Source organism: Zingiber officinale, chromosome 6A, assembly GCF_018446385.1.
Source record: "Zingiber officinale cultivar Zhangliang chromosome 6A, Zo_v1.1, whole genome shotgun sequence".
NCBI classification, from domain to species: domain Eukaryota; kingdom Viridiplantae; phylum Streptophyta; class Magnoliopsida; order Zingiberales; family Zingiberaceae; genus Zingiber; species Zingiber officinale.
In genome coordinates, this window is record NC_055997.1 from 21,950,152 (window position 1) to 21,972,972 (window position 22,821).

At 39.0% G+C, this 22,821-nt stretch overlaps 1 protein-coding gene across 4 annotated transcripts; it reads right to left on the reverse strand.

Moving 5' to 3' along the window:
* Positions 1-8,136: 8,136 nt before the first annotated feature.
* Positions 8,137-18,972, reverse strand: LOC121996103 (putative D-cysteine desulfhydrase 1, mitochondrial). 4 transcript variants are annotated; one of them, XM_042549924.1, is made up of 11 exons: positions 18,677-18,972; positions 18,517-18,582; positions 18,243-18,437; positions 18,062-18,172; positions 17,434-17,525; positions 15,420-15,512; positions 14,207-14,264; positions 13,999-14,112; positions 10,726-10,823; positions 9,053-9,261; positions 8,137-8,511 (listed from the first exon to the last, which is right to left on the reverse strand). In XM_042549924.1, the coding sequence occupies exons 1-10, from the start codon at positions 18,935-18,937 to the stop codon at positions 9,057-9,059; spliced, it is 1,293 nt and encodes a 430-aa protein (XP_042405858.1). In that variant the 5' UTR covers positions 18,938-18,972; the 3' UTR covers positions 8,137-8,511; positions 9,053-9,056. The 4 variants fall into 4 exon arrangements, with proteins under 4 accessions (XP_042405858.1, XP_042405861.1, XP_042405857.1 ...); XM_042549927.1 differs by lacking the exon at positions 15,420-15,512; XM_042549923.1 differs by lacking the exon at positions 8,137-8,511 and having other exon boundaries at positions 8,927-9,261.
* Positions 18,973-22,821: the final 3,849 nt, after the last annotated feature.

Consider the following 22,821-nt stretch of genomic DNA (forward strand, 5'->3'; position numbering starts at 1 on the left):
GATACAACTGAGCTAGCTGCTCCATGGAGTAGGATATCCTGATAGCTAAGAAGTGAGCTGACTTAGTCAATCTGTCGACTATTACCCAGATGGCATCAAAACCATTCGTGGTTCTGGGTAGTCCCACTATGAAATCCATGGAGATATCCTCCCACTTCCATTCTTGGATCTGAATAGGCTGCAGAACTCCTCCTGGTCTCTAGTGTTCTGCCTTGACCCTCTGGCAGGTCAGACAGGTACTAACATATCTAGCGATGCCTCTTTTCATCCCAGGCCACCAAAAATGTTTCTTTAGGTCTTGGTACATTTTGGTGGAGCCAGGATGCATCACATAAGGAATCCTGTGAGCCTCGTCTAGGATCTTCCTTCGTAGTTCCTCCTGATCCGGAACACATAATCTATCACCAAAATACAATACCCCACTATCAGATACTCTGAACTCTCCACTTTCTAATTCTGTTAACCCTTGCTTGATTTTCTGAATTTCAAGGTCCTGACCCTGAGCTGTCTGAATGTCACCAAGCAGGGTAGATGCTAAGGTCATAGTAGAGAGCTGTCCAACTATAAGTTCGAGACCAAAATCTGTAATCTCCTTTTGTAGGGGCGGTGACATGGCTGCTAGGGATAGTAAGGTAGCACTGGACTTCCTGCTAAGTGCGTCTGCCACCTTATTAGCTTTTCCTGGGTGTTAGAGGATGTCTATGTCGTAGTCTTTGACCAGCTCGAGTCATCTGCGCTATCGCATATTCAGATCCTTCTAAGTGAAGAAGTACTTCAGATTCTGATGATCTGTATACACTCTGCACTGAGCTCCATATAAGTAATGCTCCAAATTTTGAGGGCAAAGACAACTGCTGCAAGCTCAAGGTCATGAGTAGGGTAGTTCCTCTCATAGTCCTTGAGTTGTCTGGATGCATAGGCGATCACTTTACCTTCTTGCATCAGTACTGCTCCTAGTCCCAATTTAGAGGCGTCACTGTAAATATCAAAGCTGTCTGTATTTTCTAGCAAAGCCGGAATGGGAGCACTGGTCAATCTTCTTTTTAGCTCCATGAAACTGTTCTCACAGTCCTCTATCCACTGAAATTTTCTGTTCTTCCTGGTGAGAGCTGTCAGTGGGGAGGCTATCCTGGAGAAATCCTCTATAAATTTTCTGTAATAGCCTGCTAGTCCCAAAAAGCTTCTGATTTCACTGGCATTCTTAGGTCTTTTCCAGTTACTCACAGCTTCTATCTTACTGGGGTCTACCATGATACCATCCTTGGAGATGATGTGACCCAGAAAGGATACCTGATCGAGTCAGAATTCACATTTCATGAACTTGGCGTACAGCTGGTTCTGCTGAAGGGTTTGCAGTACTATCTTCAGGTGCTCTGCGTGTTCTTCCTGAGTTTTGGAATAAATAAGAATGTCATCGATGAACACGATAACAAACTTATCTAAGTATTCTCTGAATACTCTGTTCATGAGGTCCATGAAGGTAGCTGGAGCATTCGTCACACCAAAGGGCATGACTACGAACTCATAATGTCCGTATCTGGTCCTGAAAGCCGTCTTGGGTATATCACCCTCTTTAACTCTCACTTGGTGATATCCCGATCTGAGGTCTATTTTAGAGAACACTGCTGCTCCCTTTAGCTGATTGAACAGGTCATCTATCTTGGGAAGAAGATACCTATTCTTAATTGTGACTTGGTTTAGTGCCCGGTAGTCTATACACAGGCGCATGCTCCCGTCCTTCTTCTTCACGAACAATACAGGTGCTCCCCATGGTGAGTGACTAGAGCGTATGAAGCCCTTATCAAGCAGCTCCTGTAGTTGCTCCTGAAGTTCCTTCAGTTCTGCTAGAGCCATGCGGTAAGGTGCTTTGGAGATGGGATTTGTACCGGGGACGAGTTCTATCTCAAATTCAATCTCCCTGTCTGGTGCTAGGCTTGGTAACTCCTCAGGGAAAACTGCTGGGTAGTCTCGTATGACTCGGACCTCCTCTAGCTTTTGATCCTTGTCTTGACTGGTACTGACTACATGTGCTAGAAATCTCGTACATCCTGAATCCAGTAGTTTCTATGCTTTCAGAGCTGAGAGAAACTTCTTGGCTTTCCTCTTTGGCTCTCCAATGTACCCAAACTGCACTCCTGCTTCGGGTTGGAATACAACTCTCTGTTTACGGCACTCTATGGAGGCACCGTACTTGATCAGAAAGTCCATTCCCAAGATGACATCGTAGTCAGTCATATCTAGCACTATCAGATCACCAAAAAGCTCTCTGTCTGCTATAATGACTGACACTGCTCGGAGCCAGTGCGTGGATGCCATAACCTCTCCTGACGGTAGTGTTGTCAAAAATTGACCACTGAGTACATCTGGAGGTATTGCTAACTTTTCGGCAAATGCACTGGATATATAAGAATGAGTTTCTCCAGTTTCGAATAAGACAGTTGCACTTTGCTGTAAAATACTAATCTGACCTATAACAACTGTCGGGACATTTGCTACGTCCTCTCTGGTGAGTGAGTAGATCCTCGCATTCGTCGTGGCTGAGGGAGCTTCTAGTCTGCCCTGGCTGATGTGTGGACCATCTAAAGTAGCGTGCATCTGGTGTAACTGTGCTGGTTTGTCTCCGTACTGGATCGGCTGCGATAGGGGAAGACTGGTCTTGTTCGGGCATTGCTTAACCATATGCCCTTCCTGGCCACATTCGAAGCATCCTCGCGTGCCCTTGCGACAAACTCCGGGGTGGAATTTCCCACAAGTCGAGCACTTGGGATAGCTAGGCTGTTTACTAGCTGGTCCTTATTTTGGGTAACTCCCTGGCTTTCGTTTGTTACTGGAGTTCCCTTTCCAGTTAGAGCTGTGGCCCTGGTGTTTCTGAGTACCTGAGCCTCTTTGACCTTTTGACTCTGAAAAGGTTTGCTTCTGCTGTTTGATGTTGTTCTGGTAATGCTCGGTGGTCAGAGCACTACTTACCAATTCTTCTGTGGTTTGCGGCCTATGAATGCCGCTGGCCACATTCATTGCTATTTCCCACCTTAGCATTTTGAGCATCAACCGGACTCGTTCTCTTTCAGTGCTGACTAGTTCTGGGCATAGACGAGCCAGTCTGTTGAATTTCTTCACAGTCTCCTCAACTGAAAGGTTGCCCTGACGAAATTCAGTGAACTCGTCGTAGTGGCGGTTCGTGACCTGCATGTGAAAGAACTCCTCAAAGAATTCTCTCTCAAAGTCGGCCCATGTCATCTGGTTCACTGGGCGCTTCACTTTAATTCTGTCCCACCACATACGTGCGTCTCCTGTCAGGCAGAAAGAAACGCATTTCACCTTTTCATGCTCTGGCCAGTCCAGAAGCTCCATCATACTCTCCAGTGTTTTGAACCAGGCTTGGGCATCCCATGGTTCACTAGTGCCTGAGAAATTCTCTGGCTTGATTTTCTACCACTGGATCAGATAAGCTTCTCTTCTTTCCCCTGCTGCTGGGGCTACTGGTGCTGCAGGTTGGACTGGTGGAACCTCTATCACTACTGGGGTTGCTAAGTTAGGTTCTGGAGTGACAGTGGGAGTGTTCTGCTGATTAGCCCTTATGGTGACTATCTCCTGTTGCTGTTCAGCTAGTTGCTTCTGTAATTGAGCCACTACTGCTGTAAGGTCTGGGGGAGGCGCTGAACTGCCTGCCTCATGCTGGGGCTCAGTAGCTGGTGCCTTTCTAGCTGGGCGTCCTCGTACCATTTTCTAAGGAAATGAAGGACATACATAACTAATACAATCTTAGGTACATGACTAATATTATCACGTTAGATGTTATCATATATCAACAAGCTTTAGTTATCTATAAACATGAAAGCAACACATAAATAACGTGAGAGGTGTTCTTACTTAGAAGTTGCAGGTTCAATACTGATGTGTGTGTGAGGAAGTATGAAACTTACTCTGATACCACTCTGTAACGCCCCGCCTCCTACTGTCTAAGCTGCGATGCCAGGGGTTACATTATGCTAAGCTAAACTATTTTGGGCGGAAAACTGAACTAATTTAAAACTCTATGCTATTTGCTATAAAATCTGACATTTATATTCAGAATACACTTCTGAAGTTATACATAAGCTAAGGAAGGGAACCTAAACTTTCTATTTGATCCAAAAGCTGAAAGTAGCCACTTCTAGTTGGAATCAGACTTTCCAATCGATCGGCTGATCGATTGGAGTGGTTTGATCGATCCACTGGTCGATCCAACGTGCTACTGTGCACGGAAGTCCCGTCTGGATTGATCAGCTGATCGATCCAGTCTGGCCAATCGATCCAGAGATCGATTCAGAAGCTCTCTGTTCGCAGGAGCAAATTTCCCGATCGATCGGCTGATCGATCCATGGCTGATTGATCAGCTGATCGACTCATCAGCTCTCTGTACGTGACAGATCGCATTTCGATCGATCGACTGATCGATCGAGGAATCCTCAATCGATCAGCTGATCGACTCAATGGCGTTCTGTACGTGGAGACTTCTTCCAATCGATCGGCTGATCGATTGAGTTTCTGATTTCTGTAGAAATTAGACCCGACCTCGTACAGAACCTTCAGAAATTCAACTACAAACACAACACTAATACTAGGCATGTCATTTCTCATGGTTAGCTATCTAATATCCAGACAACGAGTAATCTAAACATAACTTTCATAATTCAAGACACTCACACAACTAAAAGTGCGGAAAAGTAACACTATAAGAAATACTGAGTTCTTAAATTTGCTAGTTTCACAAAGATCTTCATTCCAAGTTCCTTCTCACACACATCTGGTTGCATTGTCCTCCAGCCTCCGCTAAACCATCTTTCCTTTACCTTTATCTGCAGTATAAGGAAAATGAAACTATAAGCTTGGGAGCTTAGTAAGAAACCATCTACCTCACAAAATATGCATTCGAAGAAATCATGCATCTGGTTGCATTGTCCTCCAGCCTCCGCTAAACCATCTTTCCTTTACCTTTATCTGCAGTATAAGGAAAATGAAACTATAAGCTTGGGAGCTTAGTAAGAAACCATCTACCTCACAAAACATGCATTCGAAGAAATCATGCTTTCAGAAGATGTTATTCGAAATACATGCTAATGATCATGCTGGAAACGCTAGAACATGGCATATCAACAAATGAGTCATTCTAAACAAATACTGAACACAAGCTATTCATTGTATCGGCAACCTAACTAAATCAATACATAAGATAAGCTATTTGTTATCACAATAAGAAACTAAACCGAAGCTAAGCGGTATTCACATATCTGGTTTGTGAAGTTTGAAAACTATTTTCATAAGTAGATAAAAATACTAATCATGCTGCTGATGGGCCCGGCAACTGTACTTGCTGTGCGCACTTCCCTAACTAGGCCCGAGGTAGCAAGTCCCGAATCTAGTAGAGTACTAGGTTATCTAAACCTAGGGACGGCTATAGGAGCCCAACCCAAGGACAACTGAAGTCCAGTACAGTGCCACTGATAAAGTAAAATACTGATTATAACTGAGTTATCATATCTTGCTTTTACTAGGTTATCTGAACCTAGAGCTAGGTTATCTAAACCTAGAGGCGACTATGAGAGCCTACCCATTGGACCGTAGTCCCATATAACTGAAGCAAGGCTATGTATGCTATTTAAAATGCATCTAGGGCATTTAATTGAGCTATTAAAATGCCTACTGTAGTATTTAACTATACTAGGCATTTTATCGAGCACTTGGTGTGCTCTAATTCTGCATATGGTTAAACTGAGAACATAAATGCGAACTAAGACATAAAAAACCTACAATTAGCTACTTATACTGCAGGTGAGGGGTTACTTACATCCTGCGCTAGATTTCTTACAATTCCGATCGCTAGGTTTCCGGAGGAGAAGATCTTTTCGACGATCTTCTTACGTCTACACTTTCTTCTCACGGAGGGGAGCGTCCTCGTGCTGGAATTGTCGCCGAAAGGTGCCTCTACGATCCTAGGGACGGAACCCTAGGCTTCTTGGGCTTGGGCGCCGAGAGGGTGAGGAGGAAAAAGGGATTCGGCGGTGAGGGTTTGAGGGAAAAGAGAGTTGCCGATCCAAAAATAATAATAACTCTCCACTTAATTTCCCTATTTATATTAAGTGATTAATACACCCCAACTAAACCTTAAGTATAATTGTTCTGCTCTTCTTTCAGCACACCCCTGCTGGGGCCCCTTGGTTACTGAAGTCACCCTATAAGTCATTGGATCCATAGGTCTCGGGTTCAATTCCCGCTTAGACTATTTTACGTTTTTATTTAATTTTGTTACTTCTGCTACTCTAAAAATTCTATAAAAATATTCTAAAATTCCAGAAAAATAATAGATTATTTCTAAAATTAATTTGAGAATTTTCGGGCATTACAATAGCCATCAACAACACACCCGGATATTTCCCTCTTAGATGTGTAGCATCAATTTCAATCAATTTACGAAGATAAGACCTGAATAATCTTCGACAAACTCTAAAACCCCAAAAACAGCGCTGAAACTGATTATCACTATTCTTGTGTAGTGCCACATAGGTTTCGGGATCCCTGACTCTTAACTCACATAGATATAGTGGAAGATCTCTATAAGCTTGGTCATAATCTCCAACGACCTTCTTCATCGCTTTCTCCCGAGCTTTGTATGTTTTTCTATATGATATGGTCAATCCAAACATAGTTTTTATATATGAAATAATCATACTTGGTTTATACTATTCATTATCAACAAATTGCTCTTCAACAAAAGATGCTACAAAAGACGAAGAGCATTTTTGATAATCAACACTTTCCCTAATGGTGCCACATTAGCAGTCCTTTACATATTTCATAACAGTAAACTCTACATAACCTCAGGCAAATACTCTCCATGTACATGGTTGATTGAAGTAGACGACTTCTACTTTATTTTTCCAGATGTCAGCTAGATTATATCTTAGATGTTTAACCATGACATGTTTCACAAGTGCATTCTTGAACTCTTGTCGAGACGGAAAAATTCATCCAACACAAAATTCATGCTCATCTGTTGCCTCTTCAATTGACCTTTGGAGCAATCAAGAATTTAAAATATATGAATCATCAGCTATTGAGAACTTTTCCTCTAAGACACTGTACTGCTCTAGGGAATTTTATATTATTCAATCTGCATATCATCAGTTAAGAATTCTTGTACATTTATATTGCATTATAATTCCTCTCTAATTCGGTATAATGCTCTTCCTCCTCACAAGTAGGTTCAAAGTAATCACCAAGTGTTGTACAAGGATTTAGAACCTCATCTTCTAGAATACTTGCTTCTTTATTTAGATCAAATGTCAAATTGCTGCTTGTATTTTCTATTTGTGTTCTGCACACCACTATACTCAGAAGATGATGGAATATTTATTCTGGACAATTCTCCTACATTAGTTCCATATCCCATGCAAGAATTTACATCAAGCGTATTCCATATCTCAGAGAGAATGTTTTTAGTAATATGATTGTCCCTAAAAAATAAATTACAAACTAATTTAGCAAACTTATAACTACATAATCAAGTGTTGTTGTATATACTAATTTAGCAAAGACCAAGTAATGATATATATGATGTACATATTAGATTTTCATAATTTATCAGTGGTTGTGACACAATCCAACTGATATGGACCTAGGGTTTTTGTAATTTTGAATAATTTCAACCACTAGGAAGGGTTGAGCGAGGGAAATGTATATATGGTGTAAAAGCAAAGTTTTAACCAAAGATCATGTTAGGCTTGATATGATCCCATATCAGACCCGCATTGAAGTAGAAACTTCTCATAACGTTGGACCACCACTAAGAGCCCTAAATAAACAACGGATAAAACAATTTAACTCCTTACAACACTATAAACTAACAACACGTTAAATGAGTATAATCAAACAAGTTTAGGTCCATCAATGGATTTTGGTCAAAACACATTGATGGACCTAAGATAATTGGATTTATGCAAACTCCTAATCACTACGAAGGGTTGAGCAAGAGAAGGTAGATATGGTATCAAACTAAAATTTTAATCAAGGATGAAAGTGAGTCTGATATGATCGCATATCAGGGTCAACGTGTTAATATCTACCATATTAACCTAATATGCATGAGCAATGTCTAGCTAAAATAAAGCATCATAGTGGAGCACCTTGTAAATCGATTAAGTATTGGAGTACATTATATTGCAGGTGTTGTTGAATATTTATTCCCCACACATCCATTGAAACCATAAACATGATTTTTGTCATCACCCTTTACTACCAAACTATAATTTTTTTTTACATGATAACCCCATTTTACAGTAGTAAATTTATACACACATCACTAAATCTTTAACAGTATTCTTCTACTAATTTCACTCTTGCTAGAAATTTATCCTTCAACGCCAAGATTTTTAATCGTTGTTGTCTTTTGAACTCTTCTCTTTCAACGCCGAGGGTCTTAATCACTGTTGTCCTTTGAACTCTTCTCATGGAACTAAATAGTCTTTTGCAATCCTGCCAAATAACACGAGGAGGTATGACAAGTGGAGGAGGTTCATAATCATTTCGAATTTATAAAACTAGGAAGAGAGAGGATGAAAAGACGTGCATCCAAACCATAAAATAATTTTCACTTAAAAATATGACTTGGATACTTGAAAAATGATGATTGAGAAGAGAAGGTTGGTAGGCTGATGGGAGGGATAAAAGAGAAATTTTATTTTTTTATACGCCGTTTGGTATAAACAAAACTACCATATATTTTTGATAAATATCATATTTAACATAGGCCTTTAGTAAAAATCCGCTGTTTCTTATTCCATAACAATTAAAATGGTGCTCTTCCTAATTTAAATAATTAGAGCTACTTTATTAATAAAAATTACTGAGTAATTTTCTTAATCAAAATGATCGCACCAAGAAACAACTGTGAAATTTAAATCATAATAAAGATGTATTATTCATTTGAGTTAATATAAACTCCATTGCTAAATATTCCATCCATTGTGCCACACATGGTTTGTTTGCCTATTCATAATGAAGATTGAACATGTACCTCCTCAGAACATCTTTCCTATTCCATCTTCGCGCGGAGTGGATTCATCTATTTCCATCTTCCTCCAATCTGCTACTAGAGACGTCATTTCCTCGACTTTATCATACAAACCAAGAAGACCGCCTGTGTGTATGAAGAGAACCTTCCGATTTGTCCACTTTGCTGGGTTCGAAGCCATATCTTTAAGCATACCATAGGCAGCTTTTCCACTAAAGAACACAACCGCCAACGGGTTAGATGCATAATCACAGCGCTATCACTGAAGGCCTAGATCTACAATCAGTAGTTTAATCAGCAATTTTTTAGGTCCTTAAATAGGAAGATAATATGGAAGAAATAACTGAAACAAGATTTGTCTCTTCGAATAAATAACATGGAGAATGTATAGATAATGTTTCTTTTGCTTTTCTTTTAAAAGTATCTGTCATATTGGAACTAAGCCAAGCAAATGTCCATTTGGATTTGCTGCACTCTACTGGAATTTAAAATAACAAAAGTTGTCCATGTTCAGTTTATAACTGAAACACTTCAGGTAGCATATAATAGAGACAAACCGTGGATATGTCGAAGGTCTTTTAAACATAAATATGGTGAGTTCTTGATATGCAATAATTATTGTTTGCTGTTTGTATGTACAGTCTCTGATTGATCTTTCTTAGGGTGCACTATTTTCCTACTGCATTATTGTGTTATACAAATGTATATACGCTATATTAACGGTCTCTTTGGTGTCGGTCCCACGGATATGGAGAGAGGTACATGTAGGTACATAGGCGTCAGACGGAGGTCGTCAGTTTTTGAGAATCGACCCTGACCATTACTCCGGAGATGTCATGCGCCCTAGGGGCACATTATTGTGTTATACAAGAAAATAACAGAAGTTAATGTACATCCAAGATCATCAGTTTCTTTCTACAAAGAAAGCAATTTCATTTTGGTTGCATTAGAATAGCATTGAGAGAGATGGTCAATAGTCAGATTACACAATGTAAACTTGATTCAACCAACTACAACATCTCCAAATTCCTGATAGGAGATATATTATATTGCAAGAATCTGAAGGATGTAATCCACATGGAAGATGTGCAAAAGTTATGACGATCAATATGAAATGAATACAAAAGCATGTGAAACATTGAATATATTTGTCTCGTTCACTAAGTTGCACACATAACAAATACACGGGGAGAGAGATCTAAGAAATAGCATTGCATCAATAAAACTTAACTGTCCATTTCTAGTACCTATGTTGAATATCATATACTCTAACATTAACATTGAGTAGAACAATATAGGAGCGACTTAAGAAATATCACTGCACCTATAATACTTGGAACTATCCATTTCTAGTACCTACGTTGAGCATCTGGTACTCTAACATTAACACTGGTAGGACGCTGAACCCCTATAGATCATATGTAAACTAAAAACTCATAGATACTGAGATGGACAGCTAGATCAATATCCGTGTTGAATATTTGTAATAAGTTTGAGTAATATCGTGTACATGGTAGAGTGACCCATTAACTAAGATTCAGTGGCACAAAAGCTTGCCTAAGTGAACGTATGGTCAATAGTGGGTATTTTGCCCAACGATGTTTACTTGATAAATCTATGTGGCTAAAATTAATAATATTAGCAATTGAAAAGAACAAAATATTCACACAAAGCACCTATAGACTGGATCAAGAACAACTCCAGTAGCTGCTGCTATATCTTTAACAAATTTTAGCTCTTCTGCAGTGCTCATAGCATATCCTAAGCCCTTGGCCTGCAAAGAACAGACATAATTAGCTACAGAATTGCTTTAGAATTTAGTGCACCAGGAAAAGGAGATCAAATATCTCAACTGGATTAAAGTTGGTGATTCAATTTGTTCAGAAAGCAGAAACTTTTAAGTAACACGGTATAATTAGATTTAGCTTTCAATTGTTCAATATAAATCATTTTCCGTCTAGTCTCCACTCACTAGAAGACAATTATAGGACGAGTCACTAGTCAATTTCCTTATTGCAACGATGTCACAAAAGGTGTATTATGAGCCAGGGCCTTGGTCATTGAAAAGTGGGATATCTCAAGAATTGTTTGATCTTTGTGGTCTTTGTTGGGTGTTTCTATGCATATTTTTAAAAATTTATTTTGAAAACGAGTAGCAGATCCATAATAATTTCCTAAATTATTAGGACACGCATCACATATATACAGGATTCACACATGTATACAATTATAGAAAAATAAAACTCTGTTTAGATTATACTAGCGTGATGACTTGTAGAGAAAATGATTTCAACTAGCAATCCTCACAAGTACTGCCTCTATTGATATCCACGTCACGATATCTTCGAGACGGCTTCACTAAGACACAAGTTTTCATCTCCGATTTGGTACTAGCCAAACGAAGAAATGATGCGATCTGAGAAAGAACCCCAGCTCGCTTTTGTATCCAGGGTGAGGGCAACCGGCGGCACGAAGCAATAAGGGAAGCAACCTTTCGTCTTGCTGTTCGGCGGCACAAAGCAAGAAGGGAAGCAACCTTTTGTCTTGCTGTTCGGCAGCACGATAGCTGTTCTCAGTGACTGTGAGACTAGCGGCTGGGTGGCCGGTGGCAAGGAGGAAGCCGACGGCAAGCTCGGGGACAGCAAAGCAACTTGGAGTTGCTTTCCGGACGGTTCTACTTCTGTCCGACTGCTTGGAGACTGGCAGTAGGGACGCTGGAGGGAAGGCTGATGGTGGGAGGCTTGCAGCCGGTGAGATCAAGTCCGGTGGCACCTTGCGGCAACACAAGAGAAGGCAACCTCTTGTGTGGGCGACAACAATAAGAGAGAGGAAGAGGAAACTTAATCACTATTAGGTTTAATTCCAATGAATAATTAATTAATCTTTTCTTCTGATGAAGGGGTATATATACCTTTTCAAAATAACTTAGGGAGCAAGTCATCTCCCAAACCCAAAACTCAATAGCAACCCGATCCACTTTCAATAAGCTTGGTTCAAAACCAAACAACTTTTGGTTCATTATTAAACCAAACCAATTTTAGTTCATAACTAAACCAAAAGGGATTCAATCTTGCCTATAAGAGACACGACCCACCATCGCTTCCAGTCCAACAAATTCATCCATATTTCCTCTTCGTCTGGTCCTACCAGACTTAATCTCTCTCAATCTAAGAATCCAATTCTCAAATTTGTTTTAAGTTTTTCGGATAAACTTGTAGTGCGTGACCCAATAGGTTCCCAGTTTATGTTGGTCATCCATAATTAACCATCAATACATCATGATCCCCAATTAACTGAAGAATTACAGTTGATCCTAGAACTATTCTGAACTAGCTATAATCGCCTATTTCTTTCCCTCATCCTACACCCACTTAGTTCAGAACATGGTCTATATGTAGTCTTCACTAGGCTGACTACGTCACACCTAGCCCAAATAATAGTTTATTATCTTATGGATTCAAATTTCTCAAACACGTGTTCAAGAAGATCATTCTCGTATAATGCTTTGACCAAAGACTTATGTGATATACGTCTCCTTATAAAAGGAGTGGTGAATCCTCTGTGGCTATTCAAACACCTTCGGGCATATTGACTTATACCCAATCATCCCAAACTTACACCTCCCAAGAGATGTTTGATAAAATGTAAAAGTATAAGTTTTCATGACCAAGATGACTCGAATACCTCAAGTCCAAGGAAACTTGCACTCGAACTATGAGATCTTCATCGACATGTAGAGAATCATATGAAGTCTCATAGCAGGTCACATTGAATGGACTAATTATCTTTAACCAACATCCATATGTTAACTCTCAATATCCTAATATTTCTACCGAGGACCGACTGCTTGAATAAACCAATGAGCATAACATATGCTAATCTTACATAATTTAAGATGTCTAATCTCATCAATTCATTAATTCGAAAATATTTCAATATATACATAATTACAGATAGAGAGATACCCACTAATTGTAATCCAATCATAATTTTTCTCATGTTATGCATTATATTGTGAACTTCATTAACTGAGTTTAAAATCAATATTATATACATATAAAATGCATTGTATTGTGAACTTCATTAATTATATTATGGACTTCATTAATTGAGTTTAAAAACAACTCTCCATAAGGAAGTTGGGAATTGAAAATAATTGATATTTCTATCTCTATGTTAGTGAGTGTTGGTGTGTTCTTGTGATTTATGACGAGGGGCACTTGTGACAGGTGTATCCCGTTATCGGACTTCATAGGAATCATTACCATTTAGTAGCATAGGATATGGATCAAGATAGCATTCTTCTTGGCCACTGCAAGAGCCGGTAATGAATCTAACTTCCTGCAAGTGCATGTAAATTGAGGATAGGTAATTGGTGAACCATGCTACCTTGATAAACATCACAATGAAACCGAACCCCTAGAACATCCCCCAAACTAAGTTTCTCTCTCTCTTTCCTCTTCTCAATCTTGTTTCTCTTACTTAGGACGTAACTTGCAATTGACAATTGTTTAGCTAATTCTACGTGAGAGATCACTAGTGCTTATAACCAGTCATGTGGGTTTGACATTCTTTTATATCACTGACGACGTAACCGTATACTTGCGGTAACATAACATTCAATTACTGAATTGAAGAATGCATTCAGTTCTAACTGATTATATAAGATGCACATAAGTTATGCACATAAATTATCCTAAAGAATATGTTCGGATAAGTTTTCAAATGTCATAATTATGACTTACAACTTTATAGTTTATCATGTTCTTTCAGACTGATAGGTTAATAGTTCAATGTGGTTCATAAAGTCATAGCTTCATTTTGCTATCAAGAGAATGAAAAGCATTGAATATCAATATTGAGATAATAAAAACAGTTCTGTAAGACACCGTGTTGAGAAAGAGAAATATCAACAACTTGAATTGTTGATCAAGAAACCTTAAACTCACATCCTGAATTTCAACTAAATCACGTGCATCAGAACCAGCTCTGAGACCATCAATTAGACCTTGAACAAAGTTGTAGAAATAATTGGGATCGTCACAGACAGAAAATGCATGAACCTGATTCACAAAGTGTGAGTTTATCAGAAACATAAAAGCTAGTGAACCATTATTAAAAAAAATGAGATTTAAAAATAAGGAGAACAAAGCATACTTTTGCCGTCAAATTACTCAGTTTTGATCCCAGAGAGAGTCCAGCAATTGTTCCACCACTAAAAGGTTGGAAGTAAAAGTTGTATAACTTAAGCATAAAATCACATATCTACGTACAAAAATATGCATTGTGATTATCCATAAAATATAACCGATAAAAAAAAATAAAAAGGGTAGCCCGGTGCACAAAAAGTAGATCCGCTACCTTAGTGACCCCCGTAGTACCGGCCTCGTGGATATAGAGGGAGGTACATGCAGGTACACAGGCGATAGGCGCATGGTGGGGTAAATCACAGGTCGTCAGTTCCTGAGAATCGACCCCTGACCATTACGCCAGAGATGACATGCGCCCACCATTTGTGCTACGCTTGGGGGCGGTAGCCCGATGCACAAAGCTCCCGCCATACAGGGTCCTAGGCAAGGATCTATTGTACACCGCCTTATCTTGCCTTTTGCAAGAGGCTGTTTCCAGAATTCGAACATGTGATTGTACGCAGCCTTACCCTGCCTTTTGCAAAAGGCTATTTCCAAAATTCGAACCCGTGGTCTTTTGATCACAAAGCAATAACTTTACCGTTATGCCAAGACTCTCTTTCTCCATAAAATGTAATAGACAACAAAGTAAAATTTAACTGATAAATAGAAAATAAGACATGTAGCCTATTACATTGCTAAATATTCCCAACTGGGAAATATATGATTGTCGATATCCACACAATATGAAAATTGAAATTAACTTAGATTACAAGCAATATCAAACTCCACTGTGACAAATTAATCATGGTCGGTCCCAAGCCCGAATAAAGGAGGAGGATTACGTTAGATTGTCGGCCAGCGTTAAAATTATAATAAATATTCAATGAATAGATTCATCAAAATGAATGCACAAAACCTTTAACTGCGCCCGGAAAGCAAGGTCAATATGAACAAACAAAACCACAGAGAACAAGGATGAATAAAGCTCATTGAACACATAGAAACAACTGCAGGAACAAAAGGTGTATTGGCTAAGGTACAAGCCGTGCAAACCTCGAAATACGGATGTTGATGTCAATTACATGTCATCATTTTACTAGTATGTTTTCCACTGTGGTGGATAATACTGTCAGGTTCATGAAAAGAATATGGCATCCAAAAAGCAGAAACATTAAAAAAAATAAATTAAAGCAATGTTGCATAAATAATTATAATATGTCACAAGGCAAGAAAAACACCTGCCACATGCAACAACAATGTCATCAAATTGAGGTACACCACAATTGCTTTGAATTTGCTGCTCAATCTCATTTATTGCTTCAATATAGCCCCTAATTATTTGTCAGTTGTCAGTGATCAATTCTCAAACCAATTTAGAAATATCTTGAGCAATTAAATAAATCAAGCAAAAACGTTGGAACAATCTCACTAAATACTGGTCTATAAAGGTGGAGTGACTGCAAATGCAAGGTGGACTGTGACTCCTAATTTCCTATAAATGTAGAACCTAATTAAGCTATAGTTAGTGCTGCTGAAGAAATAAACAACAATTAAGTCAACATGAATTGTTTGAATACATAGTGATGCGGAGGTAAATAAGGGTGCACGTGGCGGGTCCTTAACTTGGTGAACATAGACTCCTCAACTACCAACTAGCGGAATCGTTGACCTCACCGATGAGTCTTTCCCACAAAGGCCGACCTGACACTCTTGCTCATCTCCACTCGACCTCGCTGACTCGATGATCTTGCTCATCTCCTCTCGGTTCCACTGATTCGACACCTCTCCGCTTAACATACCAAACCCTCTAGCCCAACTACCCCAGCTGGTCAATAGCACGTGGGATAGTAAAGCACATGAGCTAGCATAGCATGTGGGACAACCCATTGTTAATCATAACACGTGGAACATGGTGTGACCCTACACGATCTTCTATAGTATGGGCGACATGCCCCTCTAACACGACGATATGACACTTTCCCTATCGGGGTATGATGGCTCATCAATCAAACCCTGGAGGAGAGAGATACTATTCCATTCCCTTAGCAGTACTATAAAAGGAGATTGCTCCCACAGGCAAAGGGATGAGCATACAAGAACCCTCAATTTACTACTATTCTTCTACATTCATTCTTCCCCGCTCCCTCGCTAGAGACTTGACTTGAGTGTCAGAGTGGTGAGCCAGGCACCCCTAGCCTCCATTCTAACCATCTCTTAAGCTTTGCAAGCATCCAAACATCAAGGCTTTTCTCCTATGCCCGGCGACTTCGTCAACGCGCAAGGCGGCTGCTCAGTGGCTCACCTGTGAGCAGTCTCAGGCAACACATAGAATAGCCACAAACAATGTATTTTTAGGAAAAGCAAGTTTTCAACTTTCAAATATAATTTGGAATTGGAATAATGGAATGATAGCTACAAATACTGTGAAGGGCTGATCTTGATATGTGTCCTTTAGTATTTACATTTCCCCATTTTGATTTCCTTTAAGATGTCAAGTGGTAAAAGTCCACATCACCAGTTATGTTGGTAATGTACCAATCTAAAACTGATTTTAAAGTGGTTTCAATCAAGTTCAGTGGGCATGACCATTTTTAAAGGAAGTGAACTAATCTAAACTGAAATTGATAAAACGAGGGTAGGATCTCTTTCATAAACCCAACACTAGCCTGGCATTCTAAGAACTAATGCACATAAACTAAGTTTAAGGTTTAAAAAGAATATAATTAAAGACTAGGCCATGATCTAGTTTATTCTATTGACCAATTTATTTTAAAATGATCTATTATTATTCGCATCAAGAGACCAACTCAATTAACAAGTCATATTCATGAGATTATTGTTGTAGACCTTGTTATATTTGTGGTCGAATGAAACACAATACTAACCTAACTAGACCACATCCTTTTGCTTATAGTCATAACAGAAATATCCACTACAATTTTACACTATTGTTAATTTGTGTTAAATAACGAACAAAAATTTAATATACAAAAAATCATAAATAATGCTTGTTTTAACTTCACCCACCCAAACTTTCAATTTGGCAGATATGATATTTCAGATAAGTTATTATCTTCATAATGATTATCCTTTGTCTCACTAATTAACAGTAAAAAATGTTTAAAAGGTGACTAAGACAGGTCAAAAATCCTATGCCTTTAGATGTTAAAAGTTCTCTTGCTTGCAGAGAGATACCACAGGTCCTGATAAAAGAAAGCTAAATTGAACGGTTTATTCCATGCTAGAACTCACCAAGACCCCAAAGAGTTTGATCCGCCGACAGGAATAACATATGGATTTCTCCCTTCCTTCATTAGCTTCTTCTTTAGCAAGTCAGCAAGGGTCTAGGAAAGATCATTGTAGCATGATCAGTAAATAAAAATAAATAAATAGATATTTTCGTTTAAAGACTAGACTAGCAAGAAGGATAAGGACAATAAATTCATCCATGATAAATCATCTACACAGGAACATTTCACGAGCTAATCAGAAATCTACATGTCAGACAAGTCTTCATTAGAAGTAGGAGTTCTAAGGGGAAAAGTTCATGTTTAGTTTGCCACACTCTACTCTGATAGAATAATAAAATTAAGTCGTATCCAACAATAAGGATCATTTGATACCTTTCAAATTAGCAAGAAAAACATAATTCTAAGTTTGGGGTCACTCTGTTGCTTGGAATGTGTCAAGTTCGTGCAAAATCACCAACAAAATGGCGATTATAAGGTAAAAATGATTAGTCAAAGTACTAGAGCACCAGTAAAGTGTTTACGTTTACACTGTCATTAAGTGAGTATTTAACAATGATCATTTACACTCCATTGGGAGTTCGTGCAAATTTCTCTCGAATAGACAGAATTGCATGCAGAAGAGAACTAACCACACTGCCTATCTTAGCATATTCCTCCTTGGACACAAGATCAATATGAGCACCAACTAATCGTTCAACAAGGAGATTACCAACCAAACCAGGGTCCTTCTCCACTAGAGCCTGCAAAGTTTAATTTTTGAGATCCATAGTTTCCTCTGGAAAACTAATTTAAACGCTTGAGAGAACTTACCTTGGAAGTGCGTAGTATCAGATAGCAATCAAGATTTAGATATCTAGCAGCAACAGCAGTAGCACGACAGTGATTACTCTGGATCCCTCCCACCGTAATGACACAATCAGCTCCGTTCTCGATGGCATCGGCCATCAAGAACTCCAGCTTCCTCACTTTGTTGCCGCTGAGTTGCATTCCTGAAAGATCATCACGCTGCAAGACCCAAACTTTCTGTCAATATTACAAAACTAATGGCACCCAGAAGGAATCGATGATTGGTAACAAATGTTACCTTTATCCAGACTTCCACGCCATCAGACAAATGAGGGAGATTCCATCTGTGGATGGGAGTTGGAAGCTAAAGAAAACCAAACAATATCAGTTGAATTGCAACCTCATAAAAAGAGGGAAGGAAGATAATACGGGAGTCATAGAAGGACGAAATGAAGTACGTGGCCAAGAGAAAATGTGTGGGAGGGGAGTGGTCGGAGATGCGATGACCAAGAAGGGGGGTCGTAGCGCCTCATCGAGAGGAACCCGCCCATATGAACTGCCGACCTCGCGTCGCCACCATCCATCGAGGATCTGATCAAGGTGCTTCCTCGAACTGGGGGGCGGGCGGCAGCGACGGTGGAGTCAGCGGGGCCGGAGGAGACGGCAGCGTAAGTAGCGTACGGGCGGAGGGACGGCAGCAGTGAGAGTCGTGAGCTCATTTCCTCTACTAACTGATATTCTTTGGCGTCCTTTATTATGTGGATTCTAACTTTAGGGCCCAGCCCATTTATCTGAGGGGAGGGAAACGGGCCAGAGAATGAACTAAATTCCTCATGGTATAGGATGTTCAATCATGAGATCAAATAATCTTTCAATGTTCATAAATCAAATTCCTCATGGTATAGGATGTTCTTCCTTCTTCCTCTCACCAAGAAGAATACTATTCTTAGTCACCAAATCAACCAAGAGTTCCAATAGCCTTTCACTACCAACAACTCCCACTCATCCAAATTAAGTCACAAAGATCAAATAAGAACATCCAATTTATATATTAAGAAAAATGATTCATGCGACAACAAACATACTGAGCAATTAATGCTAAGAAATTTGTCACACTTTAGATAACCACTCTTTAAGATAAATTAGAGACATCAATATTTTACATTTATTCTAGATTAAATTATTTACACTAATACAAATATTTCTAATCCCTCATATTGATTATTATGTCGAGAGTATGTTTAATATCTCCAATTAATATAATTATTCACAATCATATTTAATGTACTCAATAAAAAAATATATAATTGGTTGACTAGTGAATTAATGTCAAAGATGTAAATATATATATATATATATATATATATATATATATATATTTTAATTAGAATATATTTATTTCACTTTCTTAGTCATGTTACATAGAACGAATTATCCATAGTCAATAGGATATATACTAAAATAGTAGACACTGATTAAAACTTCAAATAGATAACTAAATAGTCACTTAGGGTAAAACTAAGATTATCTTATAATCTCAAGGTCTCACATAATAGAGAAACAGAGATCCATTCTCCTACTACCCTTATTGTCGCTATAACACATGTGGTATGAATCACATGCTACGAGGTTTTTCTCTTTACTAATAAAGAGTGCATGGTTTTCTTAATTTTAATATCATACATATTTTGATCTAGACATTCACAATACCTAATTTAGCCTTTAACAAGTTTAGTAAATGGTGTGAACATTACTCCGATTAATTCATAAATGATCTCATCTTGATATATTGTATACTGTTGTCAAATCCGTAAGTGCATGGTTTATCATCAAGTAGTAAAAATATTGATCTCGCATGGATTGAAGACTAAGCACTAGAGACTTCGCAAAGCGAATTACCTAGACATTTGAAGTTGTTTGAAAGCTTAAGAACTAGTGATTGAGAGAGAGAGAAAGAGAGAGAGAGAGAGGGGGGGGGGGGAGCTAGAGTAAGAACAAGAGAGTAAGAGAGCAGGGAAGGTTAACTTTGTAAGGCGGTTCTAGGACTTTGGTTTTAATGTAATGCTTATTAATATACTATGAGTAGCTAATTTCTTATCCTATATGTTTATGCTTTATAGGAAGTCTAACTAAATATCAGTGCTACTCTGTAGCAGTCTCATCGGAGTGTCTATCCCATTGGTATTTAATGCTATTAAGTAAAAGAGGTAACATAGAAAATCTGATTAAAGGGATATCCTCTATCACCAAGGCCTCCCAGTCATACAGTCTAAGTTATACGGATCTCTTCCTAACATAGAATTGGAGAAAACCCATTAAGCACTAATTAGACTATCCCTTGTAGAGAATTGACCTATATTTTAAGGCAATACTCGAGATGTCCGGTTAAAGGGATACCCTCTGTCACTAAGAGTCCTCAGTATGCATCTCGAACATTCTCTCTACGTGGTGGCTAATATATACATCTATTCAATCAAAGAACTCATATAAGCAATTAAACGTCACACACACATTCAACCAAACAAGAACAAAGTATACACATATCATTGAAATAGGAAATTAGTATATCTATAGAGTTTACATCAACTACACATCACAATTACTCCATCAATCGAACAATGAAGATCTACTCCATAGTGGAGGAAATAGAACCCGAAGATATGAAAATTGGCAATCTATAACTCAAAACTATGAGTAAGGAGAAGACAACTTAGCTAATTGGAGATCCGAGTTCTCGGGAGCAAATCCACACTGTAGAAGAGAACTGGATGATGGATGTAGCCACATATCATCAAGAAATCACTGGGGTGTACTCTAGAATTGGTTTCTTGGGTCTCCCCAAAAAGAAAAACCCTTCTCCAAGAAAGGGGAGAAAAAAAAAATCCCCTTTTATAGGCAGGGGGCACGACCCTTGCCTGTCCGCCCACACGGCCATGCCTATTGGCATGGCCTAGGAGTGTGTGCCATAGCTAAAGTGAGGCATGGTCATGCCTCATGACATGACATGGTTGTGTCTCAAGGCATGACCAAGCTGTGTTTATTGCGGCAAGTGGGTGGCACGACCATGCCTTTAGGCATGACCTTTCTGTGGATTTCCCATGAAATCTGGCACGGTTTGCTTGTGTGATGCACGCAGAGGAAATATAACCTAAAACATGAAAATTGGCAAGCTACAACTCAAAACTACGAGTAAGGAGAAGAAAACTTACCTGATTGAAGATTTGAGTCTTTAGGAATAAATCCACATTGTAGAAGAGGACAAGATGATAGATGCAACCACAGATTTCAAGAAATCACCAGGCAATGCTCTGGAACTTATCTCTTGGGTCTCCCTAAATGGAAAAACTCTCCTCCAAGAAAGGAGAGAAAAATCTCCTTTTATAAACGGGGGCACGACCCCTGGCTATTTACCCACACGGCTATGCCTAATGGCACGACTAGGGCATGTGTGCCATGGCCAAAGTGAGGCATGTTTGAACTTTCGAGTCGCAAAAACCGCTTTTTTGCATTGCGGAAAACCTCGAAGTTCTTGCCACGGATCCGTGCGAAGATAAAAATTTATATATACATAGTTTTCTCCTAGATCTACACTAGATCTACATGATAGAAGTTATACCTTTGTAGCGATGCCCTTCACTTATTTCGCTCGTCCAAATGGTAGCCGGATCTCATAGAGTGTCAAGCGTACACTCCTCTACACGTATCCACACTGACAAGAGATGGAGAAAAACCACCTAGAGTGTGCTAGCACTCTTGGATGGTCACGACAATGAAGGAGATGGAGAGAGGAGTAGAGAGGAAGAAGAAGAGAGAATTAAACTTAGCACACACTTGCACTTATTCCCCTTTTAAGTGGCCGACCACTCATGGAATACCAAGAGTCATGGCTATTGATCTTCCTCATGAGGTGACACACACTTGATGTAGCCTTGATGATGTCGAACATCATCATTGGCTGGCCCCATGCCAAGTCACAAATGATGTGGCATTTGGTCAAGTCAAACTTGACCATTCATCTTCCCTCTCAAGTCAAGTCAAAACTTGACCTCTTGTCTCCCATGGTTGATCAAATCTAACATTTGATTCAAGTCAATTTAATTTAATGAATCTCTATTCATTGAATTAAATTGACTCAATGAATCCAAGTCTAAATTAGACTCATTTGGCACATGAATCGAATTGAGTCCAACTTAATTAGTTTAATTTGGATTACTCTTAATCCAATTTGGTTCATCACATGAACCTAATCCTCTTGGTTCATCATAGGAACCTAATCTCCATCTAATTGCCCTTTGTGTGTGACCCTATAGGTTCTTGTAACGTTAGCAATGCTCCTAAACCCATTTAGAAACATAAGTAATGAGCGGTATCTAACAACACATCATTACTACCCAAGTTACAAGAATGTTGAGATCCAACATCACTTTTGTGACTACTAATTGTGACTCTCACAATATGTGACAATGTCCTTCTATTCTTGACATCTAGATTGATCAATTGAGGCATAGACCATGTCATCCTCTAATCAATCTATATCTTGAAATCCAAGTAGACTCACTCTAATCAAATGAGCTCAATATCTCATATTGACTCATTTGGACAT